This window comes from Pteropus medius, unplaced genomic scaffold (genome assembly GCF_902729225.1).
Source record: "Pteropus medius unplaced genomic scaffold, Ma_sr-lr_union100, whole genome shotgun sequence".
In the NCBI taxonomy this organism is placed as follows: domain Eukaryota; kingdom Metazoa; phylum Chordata; class Mammalia; order Chiroptera; family Pteropodidae; genus Pteropus; species Pteropus medius.
In genome coordinates this window covers 116,845-144,446 of record NW_024356336.1, presented here as the reverse complement: position 1 = coordinate 144,446, position 27,602 = coordinate 116,845, and the positions used below count along the sequence as shown (strand labels likewise).

General features: G+C 37.9%; 2 protein-coding genes across 12 annotated transcripts in view; one reads left to right on the top strand and one right to left on the bottom strand.

Moving 5' to 3' along the window:
• The window catches only part of GIT2 (GIT ArfGAP 2), a 46,234-nt gene extending 29,333 nt beyond the window's left edge, over positions 1–16,901 (bottom strand). For 8 of the 10 annotated variants that reach the window (XM_039861915.1, XM_039861918.1, XM_039861917.1 and 5 more), the window contains exons 1-7: positions 16,702–16,893; positions 12,722–12,855; positions 11,079–11,191; positions 10,357–10,462; positions 8,716–8,802; positions 8,462–8,592; positions 6,452–6,546 (exon numbers count right to left, since the gene is read on the bottom strand). In XM_039861915.1, coding sequence (XP_039717849.1) covers positions 6,452–6,546; positions 8,462–8,592; positions 8,716–8,802; positions 10,357–10,462; positions 11,079–11,191; positions 12,722–12,855; positions 16,702–16,753 — 718 coding nt within the window. In that variant the 5' untranslated portion in view covers positions 16,754–16,893. Of the gene's footprint in view, positions 1–6,451; positions 6,547–8,461; positions 8,593–8,715; positions 8,803–10,356; positions 10,463–11,078; positions 11,192–12,721; positions 12,856–16,701 lie in introns of all 10 variants that reach the window. The other 2 variants (XM_039861921.1, XM_039861916.1) reach the window with 2 other exon arrangements.
• Positions 16,902–19,944: 3,043 nt separating this feature from the next.
• The window catches only part of ANKRD13A (ankyrin repeat domain 13A), a 32,779-nt gene continuing 25,121 nt past the window's right edge, over positions 19,945–27,602 (top strand). For both annotated transcript variants that reach the window (XM_039861997.1, XM_039861996.1), the window contains exon 1: positions 19,945–20,304. In XM_039861997.1, the coding sequence (XP_039717931.1) occupies positions 20,209–20,304 (96 nt within the window). In that variant the 5' untranslated portion in view covers positions 19,945–20,208. The remainder of the gene's footprint in view (positions 20,305–27,602) is intronic.

Sequence of the window (27,602 nt, the reverse complement as noted above, 5' to 3'; positions counted from 1 at the left end):
CTTCTGATACAAAGGTCCACACATCATTAGGCAGAAAGCCTATGCTCATCCTAATCCTTACACTTTGCTCATCCCCAGTGTAACTGATGATCTTCAGCCATGAAAAGAACATTTATGGAGTTGAATTAGCTCACAGCAGGCTTCTATTAACTCTCTATGTGAGATGAGTGGAGCTTCCTTGAGATTTGGTGGCTCACCTTCAAATTAATCAATTAGTATAAAACAGTCAGGGCTGGGGCAGTGGTCTTGGCAGATCCAGGCAGAGGCTCAGTTTCCTAAAATGCTAGCTGACTCAGTCCTAATCTAGCTCTGGAGAACACTAATGACTCAGTCCTAATCTAGCTCTGGAGAACACTAATCACAAACCAATGAATAAAGCCAATATATGCATTCATGTTTAGGTTTCTGTGTAAACACGTCTTTATTTCTCTTGGTTAAACACCTAGGCATGAGATCGCTGGGTTATAAGTAAATATATGTTTAACTTAGTAAGAAACTGCTAGACTTTTTTCCAGAGTGACTCAATCGTTTTGTTTTCTATCCAGCAATGAATGTCAGTTTCCCCCATCTCCCTCAGCACTTGAATTGTCAGGTTTTCGGTTTTTTAGTTTTAGTAATTCTAATAGGTATGCAGTGGTATCTTGTTGTAGTTTTAATTTGCACTTCCCCAATGGCTAATGGTGCTGAATTTCTCTCTTCATGTGCTTATTTATTTGCCAACTGTATATTGTCTTTGCCCAGTTTTTACTGGGTTTTCTTACTGCTGAGTTTTTAAGTATTTAAGTATAAATATTCTGGATCCCAGTCCTTTGTTGGATGTGTGATTTCCAAATATTTTCTCCCAGTCTGTGGCTCTTCATTACCTTAACTGCAGTTTTTGTAGGGCCAAAGTTTTAAATTTTGACAAAGTCCAACGTATCAATATCTTCTTCTATGGCTTATGCTTCTGGTGCTTCATTCAAGTACTTTATCTAATCCAAGATCACAGTTTCTCCTGCGTTTTCTTCCAGTTTCATAGTCTTATGTTTTACATTTAGATCTATGATCTATTTCGAGTTTTTCTAGAAGATGCAAGGTTGAAGTTCATTTTTTCTGCACATGGACGTCCAGTTGTTCCAACACCATATATTGAAAAGACTATCCTTCCTGCATTAAATTGCCTTTGCATCTTTGTCAAAAAATCAATTGAATATAATTATGTGGTTTTATTTCTGGACTCCTATACTGTTTCATTGATCTGTGTCTGTCTCTTCACCATAACCACACTGTCTTGAATACAGCAGAATTTTACAGCAAATCTTAAAATTGGGTGGTGTGAGTCCTCCCATGTTATTATTATTCTTTTGCAAAACTGTCTTGGCTATTCTAGTTCCTTTGCTTTCCATAAGAATTTCAGAATAACATCGATAATAAATTCCTGAATTGCATTAGATTCACAAATTAATTTGCAGAAAATTGATATCTTAACTATACTGAGTCTTCCAATCCATAAACACAGTGTATCTCTCCACTTATTCAGGTCCTCTTTGATTTCATCAGCATTTTGTACATATTAACTACATATATATACATCAGCATATATATCCCATACATATTTTGTTAGGTTTATGCCTAAGTATTTGATCTGGAGCTACTGTAAATGGTATTATTTTTGTTTCAATTTCCAATTGTCCAGTTAGTCTGTAGAAATATGATTGACCTTTATCCACCTTGTATTCTGCAACCTTGCTAAACACAATTAGTTCTAGGAACTTTACCATAGATTCCTTAGAATTTTTTACATAGAAATCATCTCATTTATGAATAGGAGCAGTCTTATTTCTTCCTTTTCAATCTGTATATCTCTCCTTTATTTTCTTGTCTTATGGCACTAGTTAGGATTTCTAGGTCAATGTTGAATAGGAGTGATAAGAGTGGACTTTCTACCTTTGTTCCTGATCTTTGGGCAAAAGCACTCAATTTTCATAATTAAGGATGAAGTTAGCTGTAGATTTCTAGAGATACTCTCTATCAGATTAAAAGAAGTCCCTTCTATTTCTGGTTTTAAGTTTTTTTTTTTTTTTTAATCATGAAGTGGTGTCGAATTTTGTTAAATGCTTTTTCTGCATCAACTGATAAGATTATATAGTGTTCTTTTTGTCTGTTAATGTGACAGATTATAATTACATTATAAATGATTCTCAAATATTTAATCAGTCTTACATATCTGTAAATCCCATTTGTATGTTGTATTTTTCTTTTTATATATTGTTGGATTCAATCTGCTCACATTTTGTTGAGGATTTTGGTGTTTGTTTACAAGGATTACTTTTTTGTGCTGCATTTCTTGGATTTAGTATCAGGGTAATGCTGGCCTAACAAAATGACTTGAGAAGTGCTCCTTCCCTTTCTATTTTCTAAAAAATATCTTGTAGAACTGATGTTATTTATTTTCCAAATTTTGATAGAATAGTCTGTTATGTAAAAACCTAAAATGTGAATTCCAAACACTTAAAAATATGCATTAAGAATCATAATTGCAAACCCAGCAAACCATGCGAGTCATAAACCATATTTATTGTATTGCTATATAGAAACATCACTTCAGTCTGTTCATTCTTCACCAGTGAAATCATCTGGGCTAGGGTTTTAATGCAATGTTTTTAAGAACAAATTCAAATTCTTTAAAACATAGGATTATATATTTACAATATTTCTTTCTTCTTAGGTAGGTGTTGGTAGTTTTGTGGCTTTCGAGGAATTGGTTCGTTTTTATCTAAGTTCTTCGATTTACGTGCACAGAGTTACTTTTAATATTTTTGCATTACCTGTTAATGTCTGTGGGGTTTGTAGTAATATCCTACTCTGTGTATTCTTTCCTTTTTTCTTTGCAGTATGGCTAGACATTTACCAATTTTGCTTATTCTTTTTGAAGAATCAGCTTTTTGTTTGATTCATTTTTTTTTTCAATTTCATTGATTTCTGCTCTTATCTTTATTATTTCTGGCTTTCTGCCTGCTTAGGGTTTCTTTTGCTCATCTTTTTCTAGTTTCTTAAGGGGAACACAAAGATTTCAGACCTTTCTTCTTTTCTAATGTAAGAATTTATCTTCTTAGACCCATGGATTATTTAGAAGTATGTTTTTTAATTTTCAAGCATGTAGGCATGTAGGTATTTTCCTAATAAAAATAAACTTAATTCCATTACGGTTAGAGAATACACTTTGCAGAATTTTAATTCTTTTAGATTTGCTAAGGTTTCTTTTATGACCCAGGATATGGTCTAACTTGGTGAATGTTCAATGTGTATTTTAAAGAAATGATGTTGGGTAGAGTATGCTATAGATGTCAACTAAATGCAGTTGGTTGATGATTTAGTTTCAGTTAAATATCCTTGCTGATTTCTCTTACTATTACTAAATGAAGACTTTTAAGTCTCCGATAATAATTGTGGATTTGACCTTTTCTCCTTTTTCTATCAGTTTGCTTCATGTATTTTTTGAAGCTCTGTTGCTGAATGTGAACACATTTAGAATTGTTATTTCTTGGTGAACTGATTCTTTTATCACCATGTTATATACTTCTCTATCCTTGCTAATTTTCCTTGTTCTGAAGTCCATTTTGTTTGATATTAGCCACTCTTTCTCTTACTTAGTGTTTTGCATGGTATATGTTTTTATAACTTTTTGTTTTTAGCTTAACTATATCATTACATTTAAAGTGGGTTTCTTGTAGACTGCATATAGTTATGGCTTGTTTTTTGTTTTAAATCCATTCTGACAATCTCTGCTTTTAATTGGTATGTTCAGATGATTAATATTTAATGTAATTATTGATATGTTTGGACTTAAGTCTATAATGTTATTATTTTCTGTTTGGGCTTCAGTTTTTTGTTCCTCTCTTTTAATATTTTGTATCAAAATATCTTTTGATTACTTGAGTAACTTTTAATATTCCATTTTAACTTATCTCTAGAGTTTTTGACGATATATCATTGTACAGTCTTAGTGGTTGTGCTAGGGATTATAATATACATAAGTTTTTACAATTTACTTGGAAATAACATTTTACCATTTTAAGAATGCAATCGTACCTCCATATTTCTTTCACCTTTTATCTTGTAGTTATCAAATGTGTAACATTGACATATGCTAAAAACCTGACCAATTTTAACTTTTACTTCAAACTTTCAAACATATCTTAAAGAATTTAAGAGGAAAACACAGTCTGTTACATTTATCCAGATACTTATCACTACTGTTGCTCTTCTTTTGTTCCTGAAGTTCCAAGGTTCCCTCCGGTATCATTTCCCTTTCACCCAAAAAAACTTTCTTTAGCATTTTTCTTAGAGCAACTGATTCTTACTTTTCATCTTAAAATGTCTTTACCTTCATTCCTGAAGTCTATTTTCAATGAAAACGAAGTTCTGTTTTACTTCCTTTTCATCTCCATAGCTTCTAATAAGAAATCCAGTCAGTCAAATAATGGTTCTTCTGTATGTTATATGTCATTTTTTACCTTGGCTGTTTTCAAGATGTTTATCTTTGGTTTTCAGCAGTCTGAATTTGATGTGTCTGATTGAGAATTTCTTTGAGTTTATCTGGTTTGGAATTCTCTGAGCTTCTTGAATCTGTAAGTTTGTTTTCTGTCAAATTTAGAGTTTTTAGCCAATATTTCTTCAAATATTTTTTCTGCACCACACTAGTTTCTGATCTTCTTCTGGGAGTCTGATACAAATGTGACCTTTTGATATTGTCTGATCATAGGTCCATGAGGCTCTGTCCAGTTTTTTCCCCTCCTAGTCTTTTTTCCTTCTCTATTGCTCAAACTGGATAATTTCTAGTGATCTATTTTCAATTTACTTGCTCTTTTCTTTGTCATCTCCAATCTGCTAATTTAGTTCATCCAGTGAGTTTTAAAATTCTGGTTATTATATTTTTTAGTTCTAATATTTCTCTTTGGTTCTTCTCTATATTTTCTGTTTCTCTGCCAAGACTTTCTATATTTCTATTTGTTTCAAGAATGTTCACACTTCTTAAAGAATGAAGTTACTGTCTGCCTTTTAAATCTTTGTCTCGTAATTCCAACACCTGGTGATCTGGGGTTGGCGTCCACTGACTGCCTTTCCCCTTGCAAGTCTTTGGGACTTTCTTGGTTCTTCATATGACAATTATTGATGGTATCCTGGATACTTTGAATATTATGTTATGAGACTCTGAGTCTTCCTTAAATTCTATGGAGCTTGTTAATATTTTTGTTTTAGCAGGAAACTGACCAGGTTAGATTTTGCCTCCCAGGCCAAGTGATGAGAGAATAAAGAGAAAAAGAAAAGCAGTCAGGATTCCCCTCATGCTCTTGGTCAGAGATTTAGGCACCTGTGATGCCACTGCTGTTGCCACTACTGTAGCCACAAGTTTGCCTAGGGCCTAGGGTAGGGGAAAAAGAAAGAAGAAAAAAAGAACGAGGGGATTCCCCTTACTCTCTGTTTGGTGGGAGTTCCATTTCCTGCTTCTCAGACCAGAAAAAGAAGGAAGGCTTCTTTGCATCTGTGATGCAATTCCGAGTTTCAGGCTATTGTGGAGGGCATATCAGAAGCAAAATAAACAGGATACTCACCACTAGCTTGATGGTACTTTGAGTTCTCTAAACCACTAGCTAGAGTCCTTAGATAGCTACTCCATACCTTTTGTCCAGGGATTTTAATTGTCTTCAGGAGAGACAGAGTGGGGTGTGCTTACTCCATCTCACCAGGAAATGGAACCATACCAGGGGCTCTTAACTCTATGAACAACCAAGATGGAGAACCACTGCATACATGTATGTGGATATTCTACATCGGGGATTGGTAAACTTTTTCTGTAAAGGGCCAGACAGTAAATATTTTAGGCTTTGTGGCTACATGGTTTCTGTCACAAATACTCAACTACTAGACTCTGCTGCTGTAGTGCAAAAATAGCCACAGACAACATGAAATGGGTGTGGGTATCTTGCAATAAAACTTTACTAAAAAAGCAGGTGATAGGCTAGATTTGGCCCATAGACCATGGTTTGCCGACCCCAGTTCTACCTCTGAAATAAAGGTGGCTAATGGCAAAGTTCACTTTTGGATTTTTACATTACTTAGATAGCAGAATTCTTCAAGTAACTACAGTAGTGACTGCTTTGCTCTTCTATTTCTAGTCCTATTATGCGCAAGAACTGTGATACACATTCAGTTTTGGTTCGATTATGCTCTTTGATACTTAAAACAGTCACAACTCTAGAGCTAAAATAAAGTTTTAAAAATTAAAAGTCAAGATTTGACCAACATCTTTTACATATAACTGAAAATGCTGTCATTTCAAATTGAAATCCTTATTCGCAATCTTTTTGAAGATATGTTAAAGTAGAGGTCAAAAATGACAGTGCCCCAACTTGTTTTTCCAGAGACTGACTGACTGAAGGTGTGGAGAGGCTTCTGTCTTTTAACTCACCTGGTTTCCTGCCACAGAGATAGAAGGCTAGTCTGTCAGTCAGCTCATACTGTATTTCTACAAGACGCTCTGCCAGCTCATGGTGCCCTCCTTGCCTACCAAGAGAAAACAAAGTACCATTTGTATTGCTCACCACTCACTGGCTCTAGAATAGAAAAGTACAGAGACATCTCCTGAGATATCTAAGTGATTGATTAAATATGACTTTTAGAATCATCAACCTTTTTGTATGAGGTAAATTGTCAAGGTCTACTTTGACTCCCACAATTATAAATTGTTTTCACAATATGAATTACTTCTTCTCCTTTATTAATTTATAAGACAGAATACTTTAATAAATGTTCTAGGGTAGAAATTCTCAAAAACTAACTAGAGTGCTTTAAAAAATATACAGATATCTAAGCCCCACTCTTGGAAATTCTGAATCAGTAAGGATGGGATGACTATGGACATCAAAATTTTAAAGAATGTCCTTCTCCTAAATGCTTCTGAAGACCAGCCTCACTTTGGGTGAGTAAGCACTTCAAGGTCTTCCATTCAGGGAGAGACAGACTAATCTAATCTATACCTGTAGCTACTTTCACCTCCTTATCTTCAATTTCTGTAACAGAAAATATTGTTTCCCTCTCTTTGTTCATGAACTAAATACCTAAGCTGTTTGAAATCCTTTTAGTAATAAGGCACATAAACATATTATTATGCTGAGAGACAATTATATGCAAGGTATACATGAAAAAATTCCAAAGTAGGTGATAAGTATCATTTACTGAGGGCTCTCTTCCTCTTAAAAGATGTCGTTTCTGTCAGTTTCTTTCTTCTTCCTACCATTTAAGGTACTATAAAATATTCTCCAACCTACCACACATCTTTGATTTCTGTGACACACATCTTTTTTCCTCATTTTTTAACATCTGTGAATCAGGAAGCATCCTACAATTGATGACACATCATCATTTAATTGGTCAAGTTTTTTTCTTTTTTAGTGATATATGAAATAATGATGACCCATACAAACAGTGGAGTCTTAGATCTGATGAAAAACTGTATTCGTCAACACCTTAGCTCTCATATTCCCAGACACTATCTAATCAGGTCCTCTGCTGTGGCGAACATGTGCTGCCCATCCCTCCCTCCTGAACTTGACTCATGTCTTTCTTTTCACATGGAATGCCTCCCAAATACACCCAAATTCAACGCATTCTTCAGAGACCAACTAAAGAAATTTTTTAATGATTTGAGCCACAATGAAGAAACCCTATATAATATACGCCCTTCAAGACCAGTTATCCATTTTGGCAATGAATTCTACATTATCTTGCCTCATTAAACTCTCATGCATTTATGAATCATTTCTCCATGAGACAGTAAATTCTGGGAGGGCAGAGTTTTGTCATTTTGTCCATTTCATTTTTTGTAGGGCAGAGTATAGTGCTTTGCAGTTAACGAAGATAATTTTGAAAAATTATCTTTGATTCATCCAGTCACTTAAATGATATTCAAGACTAACCTATAGATTTATTGATTCACCTTTCTAGCAGTTCACTGTCAGATTTTTTAAACAAAGAAAAATTTAAAGAATTTTACAGCAAGTACCTAGATGTCTACTACCTAAAACCTACAATTAACATTTTACTGTATTTGTTTTATCACATATCTATCTAGCTATACGGATTTGTTTTTAAGTATAAGCAATGACTAAAAATATTTTAAAAATGAGGAGATTTTGCCATTACTGACACTTGATTAAGACTCCTTGTCTCGAATTCCACAACATCATAAAGGATTATTACATCAAAGACTGGAAACTAAGCACACCGGCTAATGGTTCTACTTTCTCTGACTTTGCCAGGCTCTGAGCTCATATGCATCTGAAATGTCATGTGCAAAATAAATGTAAATCTTTAAAGGGGTTAAATGTTAATCCTACACAATTTAGCCACTTAACAATGAATCATACACAACACAAATAAGCCCAAACCGAGAGAAAAGACAAGAATCTAGATCTCTTACCTTGCATAATCAACAGGAGTTTTCCCACTGGAATCCTGTGTGCCTGGGTCTGCTCCATATACTGCCAATAATTCTGCCTGTAAAATCTGCCCTGCTTTGGAGGCAACATGGAGTGGGGTGTTTCCTTTTTCCTAAGAATCATTAATAAAAAGCAGACCAAAAAAAAAAAAAAATCAAAGTAAATAAACAAAAGACTACACAAACAGAACCACTTAGTTTCAATTTAATATGTGGATTGATTCATGCTTTCTTACGGGGTGAAAAAAGTTGGCTTGTGCTCCTAAAGATAACAGCCTCAAACAGGTTTCAAGATTCCCTGTTCTCACGCTTGAATGGAGTTGCTGAAAAACACACCGACAAAAAATATTGTTAAAAGTGTAAAAAGTGATGTACTACAGCATCTGGCAGACCATTTTAATATGTTATGTTAGTTACACATAATCTTTCTTTAGCTCAGTAAGGTACAAGAAGCAGTCTCTCTCTTGTTGGTCACAACCAGCCCTGGGCACTAAGGCGGGGCCAGGCCCATTTTAAGGTTAAGAAAAACAGGGTAAGGTCGACCTGCCCAAATGCGGAGTCTACCTAAGTAGCACAATTAGACACTGAATGAGAAGCAGTATGAGGAGGTGACTGAGATCGGCTCTAAAGTCTGAAAGACCTGAATTTCAAACCATACACCCTTCAAGCTATGTGACCTTGAGTGAGTTCTTTAAGCAATCAGAATTTCGGTTTCATTATATCTAAATGGTGATAATAATGCCACCTAGTCACAGGATTACTATAAGAAATCAATGATACAACAAAGTGCTTAGCATGGAGCTTGTACGTAGGAAATGCTCAAAGAATACAGCTGCTATTATTATTATTGTTGTTGTTATTACTGAATCTAGGGATTTAAGGTTTCATATCCTACACTGTGCAAATTACAGGGTTCTGCCTTATACCACACCCCCACCACAACACTAAGCTTGTCAGCCTTGTATATAAGGCTTTAATGAAGTCTTTTTGGGTGGGAAACAGGCCTGTAGTATACCAAATTCTGTACCATTGTAGAAAAGTGTTTATATATTCAGAAGATGATCTGCCTTCCTTTAATTCTAACCTAGAATTGTAGAAAATGCAAAAACCTTTATCATATATATGAAGAATCTACCCTAACATCTGTATCTAAGTCTTATTTTTTTCAGTTATTTTATTTTTTAGAATTGTGGTAAACACACATGCCACATTTTATTCCGTAATGGAAGTAACAAAAAATGGAAGTAATGAGAAACAAAGAAATATATATTTCTATGCAAAGTTTAAAATTCTGAACTGTGAGTACCCAGTGCTCTGTGTGAGCATCTGCCAAAAGCAGTGCTTTGAAAATAAAAATGTGTATTTCTTGTAGCATCTTTGAAGAACACGCAAAGGCCCACATAAAGCCATCTACTCATTTTAAAAATATAATAAATCATCCTGTGTACTACAGCTTTGAGTCACACCCTGCTTCCTGAAGATCCTACTTAGTATGCAACCTAGAAACCTGAAGAAATCCCACAAACTTTCTTTCTAGTCCCTTCTAGAAACAAACTCTGAGATGGTTCCTATTTCAAAATCAACAACAACAAAAACACCTTACAGAAATACAATTTTCAAACCATGTCTGAAAAACACAAACTTTTTTTGGTCAATACTTATTTTTCCTCTTTGCCTTTAGCTTTGCTAACAGGAATGGCTGCCATCTGAAGTAAGATTAAAGACAAAACCAATTGCAAAAAAAAGCTGTTATAAATTATCTAGTGAATAGTTTTTGTTTTGTTTTTCTTTTCTTCCTTTTAAAGTTTTTCCCCACCCAACAAAACAATATGCTGTTTCATCCAGCAATTTTAGAGATTTTAAAAGGTGTGACCCACCTTACTAAGATCTTTGGCAGTCACACTATCATCATCCCGGCAGGGCAAGCGATGAACAAATGCTAACATCTGATACTTGGCTCTGATGAATTCTGCTTTATTAGGACTGGTTGGAAAACAAAAAACAGTTCACTTGCAGTTCAGATACAACATTCCCCATTCTTTAGACTATAAAAAGAAGAGGAAGTGACCCACATCCCCACTCAAGAATAAAATGGACAATACTGAAATAAGTTTCAGCTGTGCGTAAACCAGCAATCTGAAAATATATATTAGTCATTACAATGGCCAGGACTGCAGAATGACTGCTTGTTATAGCATCTTTCTTCTCTGTGTAATTTTCTTAATTGACCTGGTAACCTTGTGAGGAAGCAGCATTTCATCCCATCTTATAGGTGAGGCATCAGGCAGACTGGAGCCCAGAGCCCAGATTTCCAGTCTAACAGCCTCTTATTTGAGTCCCCAAGCTTAAATCTTTTTACATCAAAAGCCTCCAAGCCTTAATCTCAAACTGGAGAAACCACTGACTCATGTTGGGTAACCATGCAAAAGGAATGGTCCAGTGCCCAGTCTTTGCACCTAATAACAAACAGATCAATGAACAATTGGGGTAACCACCTCCTGTATTGCCCTTGTGGAAGCTGGTCAAAAATAGCTGCACTCCTTTCAGTGGACCCCATGTGTTATGAAGAAATAAAAGTATTTATAAATATTCCACTTACTGTACTTTATCCTGTGGATTAGCTTTACGTCTTCCACTCATTATAGAGGCAGGGTCCAGCAAAGAATGCTCCCATATAGAATTAGCACCATTATTATACAAGGTTTCAACCATCTAAAACCAAACAATATAAAATCATTTTAAATTTCTTTCCACAATTATTCAGTGGGAATTAGTAACTAGGAAAACAAAGCCCTGTTACAAACACTGGCAAGACTGGGATATCATGCACTTCATTATTTTCTGATTTTAGAATGTGAAAGATGACCCTGTACACAGGATTCAGGTTTGACCAGCAGGACAATGAAATATCTAAACGGGCTGGAATATATTGTTCTTACAGATTATGAAAGAAGAGTACTTTGACACTTTAGGGCAGTGTTTTCTAAGACTGATTATTCAAATACCCATTTGCAAGGTTCTTAACCAGCTATATACTGTCTATTCACTTAATATTTTTCTTTAAATCCATTCACTTTTACTAGCAATTATGGTTTGAGGTGCAACAGTTGTCATATATACATTAAAATAATGCAACAACTAAATTACTGACATCTGTCTTGAGTACCGCTGGTGGTACATGTGCTATACTTTGGGAATTGTTTTAGGGTTAACTCTGGCATTTAAAACTACTCATCTATGGACTTTATTCAGATTCTATAATAAAATCTGTAAACACAGACTTGAGAGCAGTAAACACCCACTTTCATATGAGCATGAGCTGTTAGAAACTTGTGAGCAAAAGTTATTTATAAACCATATCTCCCAATTTCATTTTAAAGCATGACTCCTGACATGGCTCCATCTGTTTTTTTACATCACGGGAGTTTTGTCACATTAGAAACCCAAACCTACTTGTTCTGGTCCCTTCATTCGTATAGGCATATTTAAGAGACATGTTGTGCAGCTGCCATAGATTTAGTAAAGTATGTACTCAAGACAAATGAAGGGGAAACACATGCTTAATTCTTAGTTCCAACAGAACTTCAAGAATGTGCACCCCAAAATAGAAGTACAGGTGACATGACAATGAACCCCCCAAAAAACAACCCACTTAACACTTAGTAGAGTGTTAGGCAATCAATCAAAACATGTTAACTGAATTTGTGGTCTCTACCTAGTAATGAGAACTTTAAGAAAATTTAAATCAGATGTTTCAGAAATTTCTGAGGAATCTCAGTCCGTGTTTCTATCAAAGCAAAAAAAAAAAAAATGTTCTAAATATATTATCAGGTACTCAGGAATAATTACATTAATGAAAAGTTTCTAAGGCAGTAACTTTCAGAAACATTCATCATAGCATGTGGAAAAGATGGACTATTTAAAAACAATTTCTGGAGACATTCTAAAAAGTCAGCAGTGAAACAGTACCAAGAAATTTTAACTACTATTTCTTTCTTTCTTTCTATAATCGAGCTATTGTGACGAGATTTATGTTAGGAACAAAATATTAAATAATGAATTCAATATATTTGTATAGATATCTACTGATACACACACACAGCATTGATAGGCACAGCACCTCTATCTAGTTATGATTCAAACATTTTTGTACGATTTAAGGAATAGGAAAATTTTAGTTGCTAAAACAATGAGCCCTAAAAAATTAAATTAAAAACCATGAGAAAAATTCTTATCCTTTACCTGAAGCAATGTTGGAGGCCACGGTGTGTGTTTAAGATGCCTTACTTGGGAGATATGGCGCCCTAGACTCCGATGGACACTGCAGCACTCGTCACATATAAAAGTTCCCCTATTTACTGATGCCCAGGAAGGATCTGAAAGAAGAATGAAATCTCAGTGATGGGGACCAGTTAGATGCTTTAGTGCCAGATGGTAAAAGATGAATGAGGTAGGGTTTTTGAAAAAACAAACAAACAAACAAACAAAAAAAACAAACGACATTTTTGTTGTTTTGATATGCTACTCAGTATACGAAACTGGTGAGCTTGTCAGATGATCCCACTTATCTTGGCTGATTCAGTACAACGTTAACTGAGACTAAAAACATGAGTTGAAGTCCTAAATAAGCAGTTACTTCCTTTCTGGTTCAGGGCCACAGTCTGAAGCCCTAATGGGATCTACCATATCAGATGTATGCTCTTTCATTCAAATTAAGAGAAGCAAAGTTGGGAGGATACAGATGAATCATTTTAAATTTATCTCCACAAATGGCTAGATAATATAATCGCAACACTGAATAATACACATAGCATTATCTACAGAAAATAGTGAAAAGACTGCTACAAATCTACATGCCTATCTGCTTAGCAGAAAGCTGCAAAGTGACGAAACTGTAAAACTGCTCAGCTTCTGTGGTTCTGGAGACAGACTGGGAAACCTGGTGTCTTCCACTAGGGGATGTTCTAGGACATCTACTGTTGTAAAGAAACTACTGAGTCTAATACTGCAACTGATCTAGAAGAACAGATCTGTAATAACAGCAGCTTCACAGAAGCAAAGATATAAAATAAAAACTTCATTTGATATCCATTAAAACAAGGAATAATTTACACTTAATAAGCAAAAATAATTCACTGTGTAAGTAAACTGAATACTTAGAAATCAAAATCAAAACCAAAAAGCAAAACAAAACAAAAATAGACCTGTATTTCATCAGATTCACAATGGGGTGACAATAGGTGCCACTCAAGCTGCCTGGTCTAATGGTTATGTTTAAAAATTCTTCAATGTCCACAAAAATTTCTAAAATGCATATATACCATCTTTACCATTTTAAACAGTTTATCTAAACCCTTTCCAACCATATAATGAAAAGTTATGGGATTTCAATCAAAGACAAATCCTAGGAGTCACAGAGTGTGGTAGTTAAGAACACTGGCTCTAGAAACAAGCAGTCCAAGGTTTGAACCCCAAGTCTCCCACTTCGCACAGTGATCTTAGGCCAAGTTATTTTTTTGAACATCCTCGCCATGGATCAAATGGGAATAATAACACATCTCAGGGTAATCAGGATTTAAAAAGTAAAGTTGCTTGCATATAGTTAAGTACTCAGTATTGTTAGCTGTTATAACTTAATTAATTTGTAAGTACCATTCAAATATTTTCAAGGACCCAGTGAAAGTGACCACTGGAAAGTTTTTGCTTGTTAATACTTCAAATATCAAATGTTTCATGTGAACACTGTATTACTATAGTGAAAATCACAGTGGAGTTTTAAGGTATTTAAACACAGAGCAGGATATATTTAAAATGAACTAGATTTATTTTTTTAAAAAGTCAAATATTTACTACGATGTGATCATGGTTAAACGTTAAACAAAACAGAAACAAAATAATTCAATGAAGTACAACTCTGTTAGTACTACTATGCCATTGTAAAAGCCAAGATTGGAAACATTAAGATGAAGGATCCCTACAAAGATACATAACATTGTTTTTTGCAATATGGTGCCACTACTGATGACAAAAAAAAAAAAAAAGACTTTAGTTTTCACATATCATTTAGAGGATTCACAATGTTCTTAGAGGAAATTAAACACGAAGAAGTCAGCAAGCATTTAGCACACATTAAGTAAGATTCTCGATTAATCACTTAATATCATAAATCAGAATCCCATGGAAAGAATATTAGAATGTTAACAGCACAGTAAAATCCAAATTGAGTTTGTATGAATGACGTTAGGTTAGGTGAACCCCTTCCAGTATATCTGAATGTTTAATGCCAGGGCTGCTTAACCTGGGCTCCAGGAACACAACAAATAGGCTTCAGAAATGGCTGTGACCCCACTGAGAAATCTTAACATAAATTCCGTATGGAAAAGTCAGTACCTGTACATTTTCTGAGGAGAGGGCCTTAGCATTCATCGGAATCTCAAAGGGACCCCTAACCCTAAAAGTAACTTTCACCAGGGCTTCACAGAAAAAGCAGCACAAATTCCTAGCTGCTCAACTTCATAGAACATTTCAAGGTAGTGTAATTACACTCAAAACAGGAAGGAAGTGACTCAAGTCTTTGTAGATTAGGCATATGAGACAACTAAAATGATACGATGGAAGAGAAAATGCTCTGAAATAGACAAAATGCTACAGAAGTGCCAAGTAGTATTTAGGGTGGCAATGGAGCCACAGTTTTCCTTTGCTCCAAATCATCCACTGAGAAGTAAAGAATACATATTCCAAGAGGAAGTTTGAATCTAGACTCATGTGAATCAAACACATCACAGACAGTTCAACTGAAAACAGGCAAGAAAATAAGGAAGTGGAACAAATAATGTTTTTAGAGCATTGATGGAGTTTGTATAACACACACTAACTTGGTTTATAAAACACCTCTTTTAAACTCCTCCACCCTTCTATCTTCAAAGGAAACTGCTAACCCCACTGGCACTATACAGGCTATGAAATAACCATATGAGGTTTGAGTTATCACAGTATTAAAATCAGTCTCCACTTTCATATGACAAGATAAAATTCAGAATAGTTGCAAAAACACTGCTGCTCAAAGATTTCATTAAGATTTTTATTGACGCTATTGTGCCAAGGAAGCCATCTTATCTTTGAATTACTTCAAATTCAAAGCGGATAAATCCAAGCACCGGAAATATCATAGAGACCGGTCAATTCAGTTCCAATTGCTAAGATGGATCTGAACTCTAAATTTGAAAATTACACATGGGAGGAATGGTTTTTTGGCTTTTCAATGCCCCCATATGCCTATGCTGCCCCAATGCCAAAATGTGTCTATTTACTAGTGATTTTGCTTTTTTTGTTTTGTTTTGTAAGTTGTAATTAGTGTGTGATTTAGAAATTCAACTCTACCTTTAAAGCGCTGCAAAGGTTCTGTACTGAAGAACACAATACAGAGGGGAAAAAAAAAAAAACTTAGATGAAATGATCCCTAGAATATTCATCGAATCTTCTAACCCCTGAGTGCGGTTCTCCCAATTATCCCCATTGGAAAATTGAGGAAACCAAGGCTTGGCCAAACGAAGTCAGCAGCCCAAGGTCATCCAGAGGCAAAATCTAGTTTGAACTCAGGCCTTTCAGATCCCAAAACTTGACATATGCATTGCCTCCTAAGTGCTGGTTACGTTCACAAGACACCGACATCCTGGAGATACTCCTCGGTGGAGCAGGAGCCCAAATGTCCGGAGCGGAGAAATCATTAACGGGTCCTCTGGCGCGTTTCGGTGGAGGGAAGTGGCGAATGTCGCTCACTCTGGGTAGAGCCCCCTCGTGGAGCGGGGCTCTGGGAGGTGAGGGGTGGGGGAGAGAGAAGGGTGACACCTGCAGCCTCTGGGGGCCGCAGGCGGGAGGACGCTCGCATTGTACTTCTGTAATTGGCCTTCCTGTGGATTGCCCAAGCCCCCTCCCGTTGAAGTACCAGCCCCGGCCCCGAACCAGCCGCCTTCCTGCTCGGCCTGGGACAGAGGGGACAAGAGGGAAGAGAGGGACGAGAGGGCGGCGGCCCCCTCCCCGCCTGCGTCTGACAGGCCTGAGACGGCTCCCGTCCCAAGGCCGCCTCAGTTCCTCCTTGTCGCGACCTCGGGCATGGAGTGCGGGGCTCGGCCGCCGGGACCGCCGAACCCAAGGGGGCGGTCCCGGGGCAGTGGTTCGGGTCAGGAGAGCTGAGGGGAGCGGGCCCGGCCGGTGCAACTCACCCGGCCCGCTGCAGTCAGCGCACACCTCGCTACTTCGGAGCCGCTTCGACATGGCTCCCGCCTCCTACCTGCCCGGTACGTGGGGCCCGGGACAGCGAAGGCGGTGGCGGCGGCAAAAGCGCTTCCGCTCTAACGGGTCCCCACCGCGGCGCTGGCGGCGGCGCCTCTCCCCTCAGCGCCTGAAGCCGCGGCGTAGCACGCACGCGCGGGGAGGCGCCCTTCGGCGTCTAGCAGTCATATGACCGGAAAGGGCACGTTGCCTTGTCTCCATCTTGATTGAGGGCAGATATGTGTCCCAGATTCTTACGTCATACTTGTAAGTCTTCATAATGGGTCTTCCTCCCCACTAGAAGAGATTCGCTTTGTCTCAGCACTGATTAATACCAGGGCAAGGAGCAAAATCTAGTGACCAGACTCTGCAGCCACAAGCTTCCTGAGGCAATCAATAGTCAAGTCATATAGTATAACTTTGGTTCAGTTCATTCATTGATTCATTCCTTTACTCAAAAAATATTTATTGAGTACCTACTATGTTCTGTACACTGTTCCAGGCACTGGAGAAACAGCCATGACTGAGAAAAGAAGAAAAAATATGCTGTTCTTACGTAGCTTACGTTCTACTGCTGTAGACCTACAATAAAATAAGTAAAACAAATATGCTAGATGCCTCTTTAGGCTGCAGTTTTAGTCTTATCTGCAAAATGGAGATAATGTGTTATCTACCTTTAACCCTCGGTTTGCTATTGTATGGCCTACTACCTAAGAATAACTTTTTACAATTTTAAAGGGTTCTGAAAGGGAGTGGCCCTTTTACAAGAAAAAAAGGAAGAGGAAGAAGACTATCAACAAAACTCTTATGTGACCTGCAAAGCTGAATATTAACTATCTGGCTAAAGACAAATGGAATAACTTACAGAAAAGTGTGGTGTGCTTGTTGCATAGTAGTAAGTCCTCAATAATAGTGGCCTGTTAGTATTACTATTATTCTTTAATCACAACTTTTTTGGGGGAGAATAAGAATAGATAACCTAGAGTAATTTACAGGATGTTGTGAGATAAACATAATGAGATGAGTTCAATCAGTGTGAAGGAGAGACGTGGCTCTAATACTAATGAATATTTATAGTGTGTATCTTATATGTTACCGAACACAAAAGACTTAGGAAGCTTTGACTACAAATAAGTGACAAAGATTTATTCAAGGGTATTAGGATTTGCAAATAGAAAACACTACCAGTTAATACTCAGTGTTCCAAAGAAAAGAGAAAAGTTGAGAGTTCTTATAGTAAAAAGTACATCCTTGAGAAGAATCAGTCCTGCATTCTTATCTTCTGAATTGATCTGAGATGGTGATCTTCCAGAAGTCAGGCTGTCTGGATAATGGATGTTAGGTCTGGACACATGAACATTTTTTCTTAGTCGTTCAGAGGGTTATCTATAGGAGATACACACACACACACACACACACACACACACACGTATGAATGGATATATATATGTATGTATGGATATATATATGTATGTGTATATAGAATGGATATGTGTGTGTGTGTGTGTGTGTGTGTTTATATATATATATCCCCAGGCATTGATGCACAACTGAGAAGAAGTTCAAAAGTTAAAGTCTTCAGGCTAGTTAAAGTAAAATAAAATCTATTCTTCATGCTTTGGCCCATTTGGTCTGAATCAGTTTTGTCAGTTTCACTATACAGACTCTATTTTTAGTCAGCTTAGCTGACTTCATCTTGTTTTCTTCACTCATTCCTCACACAAATATGAGCTCCATTTAGCAAATATTGGATGCCTATTATGGACCAGGTACTATTTTGACTTTAGGTACTTTGGTAAGCAGCCATTGTGGAGTTTTTCAATTAATGAATAAGAGAGATGTTCAATAATAGTGAAACGATGAAGAGAAAGAAGATTAAGTTGCACAAGACTTCTGAAAGCATACAAAGTCCTGGGAGAGGGTCTCAGAAGCTCTGGTCTTTGGTCCATCTCTCCATGTGTGATGTAGCCATAACTACATAATTCCTACACATTCCACAGTAAGAGCCTCTGGGTGCCACCCTGATGCTCCTGCATCCTGTTTTGGTTTGCAGACTCACACATCTTCTGGGCTCAACATGTGTAGAGAATGGATTAAGCAGGATTCTTGAACAGCTGTTGTCGCAGGCATCTGAAAAGCTGGATGTGCACAAGAGGAAAGACAGAGGGTAAGCTTTCAGGATGTATTAAATAACTTCACCCAGCTATGTGGTCTAGTCGTAGACAGCTGTGCAGAAAACTCAGGCTGGTGAGTAGCTGTAAATTGACTTGGTTCTTCATTCAATCACGGATCTGTAGTGTCTTAGGTTGAAACTCAAAGAATTAACTTTATACTTGCAGAATGTTGTCGTCTGGGTATTATCTACTAGTTTTTTCATCTACAAACCCAAATTCAAATTGCTAGCTTCAAAAATAAATGACACTCATATGTAAAATAGACCATCACCATAGGTAACTGAATCATAACCTAGTTTGTAGTTCAGACAGAACAGTGATTCTCAACTGAGGATGACTTTTTTCTTCTAAAGGACAATGGGTAATGTCTGGAGACATTTTGAGGGGAGTACTATAGGCATCCAGTGGGTAGAAAGTCCAGGGATGCTGCTCTTTATCCTACAAAGCACAGGATCTCCCCCCTTCCCGCCCCCCTCCCCCCCTCCCCGCCAAGAATTGTCTGGTTCAAAGCGCTCATTTCTTGAGAAACCGTGAGATAGAACTATCCACACATAATATTTAATGCCACTTCTCCAGGGGTTATAGTTCCCCCTTTAAAATTGTTTGGTGTTGCCTACTTCCAAAATGGCTTCTGACCATCATGGAAGCATCTGCCCAGGTCCAAAAAGGCTGCAAGAGTGTCAGCAGCTGGAATGGTTTGGCTCAGGCCCTGTTGTCACCCCCTGACCGCATAGCCGTTGGAAGAGGCCCAGTTGTGGACTGAACCATATGAGGTTGGTGGAGCAGGGGAAAGGGACTGGTGAGGGGTAGACTGAGTTTTCCATGTCCACATCCTGGGCTAAGGGAGAGAATTTTATTTCTTTTTTGGGGAACTAAACTGTGTCTTCCGATGTGGAGTTGGAGGTGGGTGGGATTGGGTGGATCCCAGGCCGGGTGTCTGGCCTCGCCTCCTCCCCGCCGCGGCGTGCGGTGGTTCGCTCCCGGCACTTCCCTGTTTGAGGCAGTTGGGCCCGCAGAAGTCGGTTAGGGAGCTGTCAGCTCGGGCGGGAGCGCGGCGGGGCGCGGGGTGGGCGCGGCCGACAGGGTCCCCGGCCCAGCCCGCGACCCCCGGCCTCCCGCGCGCCCAGCACTTGACCCACGGGCCGCTCGCAGGCGTACTGCGACCCCCGCTTGCTCGCCTCGCTCTCGCTCGCCGGCCACGGGGCAGGCGGGCGGGCGCCGGAGACCCCGCCGGGGCTGAGCCTTGGCAAGCGGGCGGTGAGGGCCCAGCTGCGGCTCCTCGCCATGTCCTCGGCCAGCGACGCCAGTGGCCACTTCCCTTTGCACCTCCTGGTCTGGAACAATGACTACCAGCAGCTGGAGAAGGAGCTGCGGGGCCAGGTGAGGTGAGGGGCGGGGTGGGGTCCGCCCCCGGTGAGGGGGAAATCCGGAGTGGTTTCACCTCCCTGAGCCCATCTTCTGCCCTCTGCCCTCGGTGCCGTGCAGACTAATCAGTTCCGCAGTAGTGGGACAGCAATAATAATAAAACATGGATTGAGTGCTTACTGTGTGCCAGGCCCTGTGCCAAGGGCTTTATTACATTATCTCTTTTGCCTTTCCAGCAATCTTAGGAGGTGCTATTATTATATTTGACAGAAAAGGAAACGGAGATGCTCAGAGGTTATATGCCTTGCACAAGGTTTCCCACCTATGAAATACCAAGTTGGGATTTTAACTGTGGCTGGCTTGTTCCAGGGAGCACCGTCTTAACCACTAGCTAGGCTCCACTGCCTCTCCTAAAGATGTTAAGAACTACACATACCATTCACCCCACCCACCCTTTTTGTAAGGAAGTGCTTGGTTGGGTTTAGAGTCCAGGTTTGGAGTCCAGGTTCGAACTGGCCCTGTGACCTTGGGCAAGGCATTTTTCCTTTCTGGCTCCTGGGAGGCTTATACATATCAGAATTTGAGAGGCTGGTATATACCAAAATTTGAGAGTCACTGGTGCCCAGGATCCTTAAAACTTTCTCTTCTAAAGTGCTTTGATTGCTTGTCTTTTACTCATTGCCATCTCTTTAAAGCAGTGGTTCTTAATTGGCGGTGATTTTGACCTTTCACTTCTCTAAATGGTGATACATGTAGACATTTTTGGTTTTTACAAATGGGGAGTGGTTGCTATTGGGATATAGCGATAAAGGCCCCAGGAATGCTGCTCAACATCCTACAAGACAGCCAATGCACAAGACAGCCCCCTGCAACCAAGAATTATCTGGTCCAACTTGGCAGTAGTGTTTTGCTTGAGAAACCCTTGTTTAAAGGCATCTCAATTCTGGGAGTTATTGGTGTTTTCAAGTTACAAGCTAACAGACTTAGCAGTTAGAATAAGGGTTTGTAGTTATTTGGCATAATTGTATTTTTGGCTTCATTTTATCCAGTGTGCTAAAGTCCTGGGTTTTGAGTGGCTCAAAACTGACGTTATAATTGTCAAGAAATTTTGAAGGAAAAGGGAGCATTGGTTTTCTTTTGGTTGGCAAAAATTGAGCAAAGTCAGCATCACCCCATTTGATGAAGAGTTACTGCTAAGCATGTTCTTATACCCTGCCATATTTCTTTTAAATCTGTTGAGCACCCACTGGAAATCAAAAGTTGCTCTTTTTCATTTAAATCCTCCATCTACGGAGAATAAACTTTTATTATAAGAGTCATTGGTCTTAATTAGATCATGCCCCCAGAGTAAATGATTCACCATTAGGCATCCTAGTATACCTAATGATTCAATTATCTTTCTGTTGCTAGACGTGGCTCTGAGGGAGGACTCCATCATTTTGCTCTTAACTCTAAGTCTTACTCACCTTGGAAAGGTTGAGATAAAGTACAGAGTTAGAGAATTAACATCTCATTTGATAGAAAGGTTCATCAGTATCATTAAACCACACGCTCTTTCAATACCAATTTCTGAAACTAGGTGTTCTAGTCATTGGAGGTGAAGAAAAGAGTTTAAATGAAGTGCAGTTTTTCTTTATAAAAAAAACTTGTTTGATAAGATTGAAGTCTTGGTTTATAATCTAAAATATGGCATAGTTGAATTATCTCTTTTTTTCTGCAAGCTGTAATAAAAGTGTTCCTTGAAAATTCTCTGTGCCCCTTACCTTGAAGAATGTTAAGGATATTTGTGATTAGAGAATAATAATATTGTAGCAGATTTTCCTGGAGTAAATTGGTCTTTAATGCCTTCAACTCTCAAGGAGGTCAAGGTAGAATATTAATACTTGCTAAATTATTTGGCTTTGACTTTGTTATTGGTAATCACTGTAGATCACTTCACACTATGCCTATTTCCTTTGAGGAAGAGGTAGTTGAAATGTATTCATAAAGAACATCTTGACCATGCAATCCAATTTCAATCCTGTAACTTGGCCATTGAAAGGATCAAGATGGGCTGGCTTCTGGGCCATGCTACCTGTGCTCAGAACAAGCTCGTGCATAGTTTAATATGCTGCTTTTACTGTCTTGAAATTTATTTTTTTGCATTTTCATTTTTCACTGGGCCCTGTAACTTATGTGACTGGTTCAGGGTCAAGAAGTTGATAATTGATATCATTAAAATATATGGCAGGGAGTATTTTGTTGCTTTCATATTTATTGAGCTACTCGTTGATTATGAAACAGCTACCTACTTCTGTGACTTGAAGGCAGTTGGATTAATGGCCAGTACTGATGCTGATTAAGTTGTGAGAATAGGTGTGTTATTTACTCTTGCTGAATTGTTTTATCACTTGTAAAAATGGAGAGAATAACACTGAAAGCTTACTATTTTGCCAGGTACTTTGCTGAAAAGTTTCATGTGCAGTTTTATATTTAATTCTTGCACCAGTCCTATGGGGTGAGTGCTATTAAAATTCCCATTTTACAGATTAGGCAACCGAGGCGGAGAGGCTCAGTTGCATGTTTAGCTAGTGGCTGAACCAGGATGTGAACCCAGAAAGTTAGACTCTGCCCTAATCTTGTATTCCAGAAAGTTAGACTCTGCCCTAATCTTGTATTCTTAACCCTTCTGTTATATTTCATTCAGTAGAAGTTCCTCCATTTCAGGATTGTGGAAAATAAGGCAGAGTGGAGAACTGATCTGAAAATGCAGGCACGTAGTAAATGGGTACAATACCATTTGCCGTGATTGCTGCTGTTATTATGGTCGCGGGTCTTTAGCTTCTTTTATGTATGTTCCAGTTTTTCCACAAGGAAAACATATTGGTTGTATAATTAAAAACAAAAAATTCCTACTACCCTAGCAATAAAACCAGCTGTTTCACTTAATATTTTGTTTGCCAGTAAGTTTCTGCTGTCCATTCCTTCATTCTTTCCATTTCGCCAGAGAGAATTAAGCAGGCATACTGGTAACTAGAAGAATTTTATTTTGTTTTAGGAACAGTAGCACAGAAAGAATCAAGTTTATCCAGATGAAGCAGATAAGCAGGAAGCACGTGTTTCTGAGTGTGTGTGAGTCAGCCCCCCTTCTTGCTAATAGCTGGAGTTGGCTGTTTATATAACTTTGTCAATTATGAGATTGTTTCTAGTTTTCAACAGAGGCACTTTATTAAATGCCTTTTAACCCATCACTCTACTGTCCTTGATATTCAGTAGGGTCTTGATGTTGGTTGGTGCAGTTGAAATGTTTGCATTATGGTTTTGCCATTTGTCATTTAGTGAGAGAGGTCTGTAAAACATCTTTGGTTTTACCCATGCTGAGAGAATGAATGAAACCGTAAGGGGACAGTTGCAAAGGTCAGTCAGTGCATCTTAGATGTGGGAGGGAAAACCCTGGGACTGAGTAGGGTAGAGGGTGGCAGACACTAAGGGCCAGTCCCCTAGCAAGTGAAGGCACAAAATCCAGGCAAGAGGATGAGGGTGGTCTAGGCATCAGTATTTGGTACTATGGTGAGGTGCTCACCCCAGCCTGTGGCAAGGCTGGGTAAGGCCAGTGGGCACACGTTTGAGTCAGTGCCTGTTTACTGGAGGCCGGCCATGAGCCAGGGGCTGAGCATCCAAGATAAAAGCCTAGAACCTGTTCTCAAGTGCTCCTCCTCAGCCCTGGGGATTCAGGCTCACCTTAGGAAACCAGGCTTGTGGATACCTTTATTCCACTGACCTGGAGCTGGGGAACGAGTTCAGGCCACAGCCGCAGAGGACAGGGCAATCTGAGAGTGCACAGGAATGAGGGTGGTGGCCTGAGCTTCCTCCCTAGAGGTAACAGTGATAGTTTATGAAGCCTTACTTCATGCACAGAAGGGTTGAGTAATTCACCTGAGGCTAATAAGGGACCCAGCAGAATGGGCCTGTTGTTTGGCTTTGCAGCCTGCACTCAAAGCTCGGCCTTTTACTGCCTCTGGAGGACAGCAGGATGGTAAAGAAGGCTTTCATCAAGAAAAGTTGATGGGCTTAAATTAGCAGATAGGAAGATGTACAGAAATCTCATTCCTTTTCTTTGTTGAGAGGCACAATTATAGTTAGAAGGGGTGGGTATTTTTAATTTGGTGTAGCTCATGACTGAAGAAACTTAAAACGATCAGCTTTGAAAATGAATTCCAACGAAATTCAGATAACTCTTGCTCACTGAACTAATGTCCTTAGTTGAAGACCCTAAGCCCCACTATTACCAGTAATGAAATTTGAACAAATACCTATTAGGAAGAAAGTGACAACTTATATGAAACTACATAGCATGAGTGTATGATAATAAGAACTATCTCTTCTTAGTGCTTACTATGGAGTTAGGCATTGTGCCTTGACCTTTGTAAGAATTCTGTAAGGTAGGTGTTTTTTGTTCTCATTTTACAAGGGAGCAAACTGGAGCTCAAGAGAAATTAAGCAACACATCAAACAGAATATAGATGATACATTCGTTTTATGTCTTACATAAAACACATACATTGATTTTTAAATATCTATATTGAGATATAATTCACTCATACAACTCATCCATTATAGTGTATTATTCAGTGGTTTTTAGTATATTCACTGAGTGTGCAACTATCACCACTATCAAATTCAAGAACACTTCTATCACCCCCAAAAGAAACTCCATTCCCTTAGTTACTCCCCATTTCCCCCAAGCCCTTCAGCCCCAGACAACCATTTATCTACTTGCTGTCTTTATAGATTTGCCTATTCTGGTCACTTCTTACAAATGGTATTGTACAATATGTGGCCTTTTGTATCTGGCTTCTTTAATCTAACATGATGTTTTTGAGGTTCATTCATATTGTGGCATCTATCAGTATTTTATTCCTTTTTATGGCTAAATAATAAATATTTCATTGTATATGTATCACATTTTGTTTATCTCTTTACCAGTTAACGGACATTCCCCGGCCCGCCCAATTTTTGGCTCTTATAAATAATGTTGCTATGCACATTTGTGTGCAAGTTTTTGTATGTTTATTTCTTTCGGTAAATACCTATGAGAGGAATTGCTGGGTTATTTGGTCACTTTACGTTTAACTTTTTGAGGAGCTGCCAACTTTTTCAAATTGGTTGTACCATTTACATTCCCGCCACCAGTGTATGAGAGTTCCGGTTTCTCTATGTCCTTATCAACACTTGTTATTGTCTGCCTTCTGATTGTAGCCATTCTAGTGGGTATGAAGTGGTATTTCATTGTGGTTTTGGTTTGCATTTCCCTAATGATTAGTGATATTGAGCATCTTTTTATGTGTTTATTGGTGATTTGCATATTTTCTTTGAAAAAAACATCTATTCAAATCCTTTGCTCATTTTAATTGGGTTGTCTTTTTATTCCAGAGTAGTTCTTTATGTATTCTGCATATCAGCCCCATATCACATTTATGGCTTGCTGATATTTTCTCCTAATTCTGTGGGTTGTCTTTTTCTTTCTTTATGATATAATTTGAAGTACAAATATTTTCAAATTTGATGAAGTGCAATTTTTCTGTTTTTTTCTTTTGTCTCTTATGCTTTTGGTGTTATATCTGAGAAGGCTTTGCCTAACTGAAGGTCACAATGGTGTACCCCTATGTTTTTTTCTTTAACCTTTCACCCTTTTCTCCCAGTCCCACAACCCCTTCTCTCTGTCACCAAATTTTCCTCTATATATTTGTGAGTCTATTTTTGATTACTTTGTTCTTTTTGTTCCTAGATTGTACATATAAGTGAAATCATGTAGTATTTATCTTTCTCTGTCTGACTTATTTCACTCAGCTTAATAACCTCTAGGTCCATCTATGTTGTTGCAAATGGTAGGATTTCATTTTTTTTAATGGCTGAGTAATATTCCATTGTATATATGAACCATAACTTCTTTATCTAATTGTCTGATGATGGGCATTTAGGTTACTTCCATATCTTGGCTATTGTAAATTGTGTTGCCATGAGCATAGGAGTGCATAGATCTTTACAAATTATTGTTTTGGTTTTTTTGGATAAATACTTAGAAGTGCAATGCTGGGTCAAAAGTATATCCATTTTTAATTTTTTGAGAAAACTCCACACTGTTTTCCATAGTGGCTGTACCAATTTGCAATCCTACCAACAGTGTATGAGGATTCCCTTTTCTCCAGATCCTCGCCAACTTGTTCTTTGATTTATTCATGATAGCCATTCTGACAGGTGTGAGGTGATATCTCATTGTAGTTTTAATTTGCATTTCTCTGATGAGTAGTGTGACCTGGAGCATCTTTTCATATGTCTCTTGGCCATCTGTATTTCCTCTTTGGAGAAATGTCTGTTCAGGTCTTCCACCCATTTTTTAATTGGATTTTTTGGGTTTTTTGTTGTTGAGTTGTATGAGTTCTTTATATATTTTGAGTATTAACTTTTTATCAGATGTATCATAAGCAAATATCATTCAGTCGATTGTCTTTTTGTTTTGTTGATGGTTTCCTTTGCTGTACAAAAACTTTTTAGTTTGATGTAGTCCCATTTGTTTGTTTTTTCTTTTGTTTCCCTTGCCTGAGGAGATATATCTGAAAAGAAATTACTGTTAGCAATATCAGAGTTTACTGCCTATGTTTCTTATGTTTTCTTACAAGGGTTTTTTTTTGTTTCAGCTGTTACATTTGGGTTTATGGTCAGTTTTGAGCTAATATTCATGTAGGGTATATGTAAAACGTCATTCTTTGCATGTGGATATCCAGTTGTTCAAGCATCATTTGTTGAAAATATTTTTTCCCATTTAATTATTATGGCACCTTGTTAAAAATCAGTTGACCAGAAATGCGTAAGTTTATTTCTGGACTCTAAATTGTATTCCATTAATTTATTTGTCTTTCCTTATGCCAGTACCACATTGTTTTGTTTGCTATAGCTTTGTGTTGTAAGTTTTGAAATTGGAAAGTGTGAGTCCTCAAACTTTATTCATCTTTTCCAGATGGTTTTGGCTCTTCTGGATTCCTTCCATTTCCTTATGAATTTTAGGATCAGCTTGTCAGTTTCTGCAAAAAGCCAGCTGAAATTTTGATAGGGATCGCTTCGACTCTGCACCTCAATTTGGAGAGTATTGACATCTTTATATTAAGTCTTTGAACCATGAATGAACATGGAATGTTTTTTCATTTATTTAGATCTTTATTATTTTCAGACTATAAGTTTTGTGCTTTATAATTTTCAGACTCTAAGTTTTGTATGTCTTTTTAAAATTTATTCCTAAATGTTTTATTCTTTTTGATGCTATTGTAAATGGAATT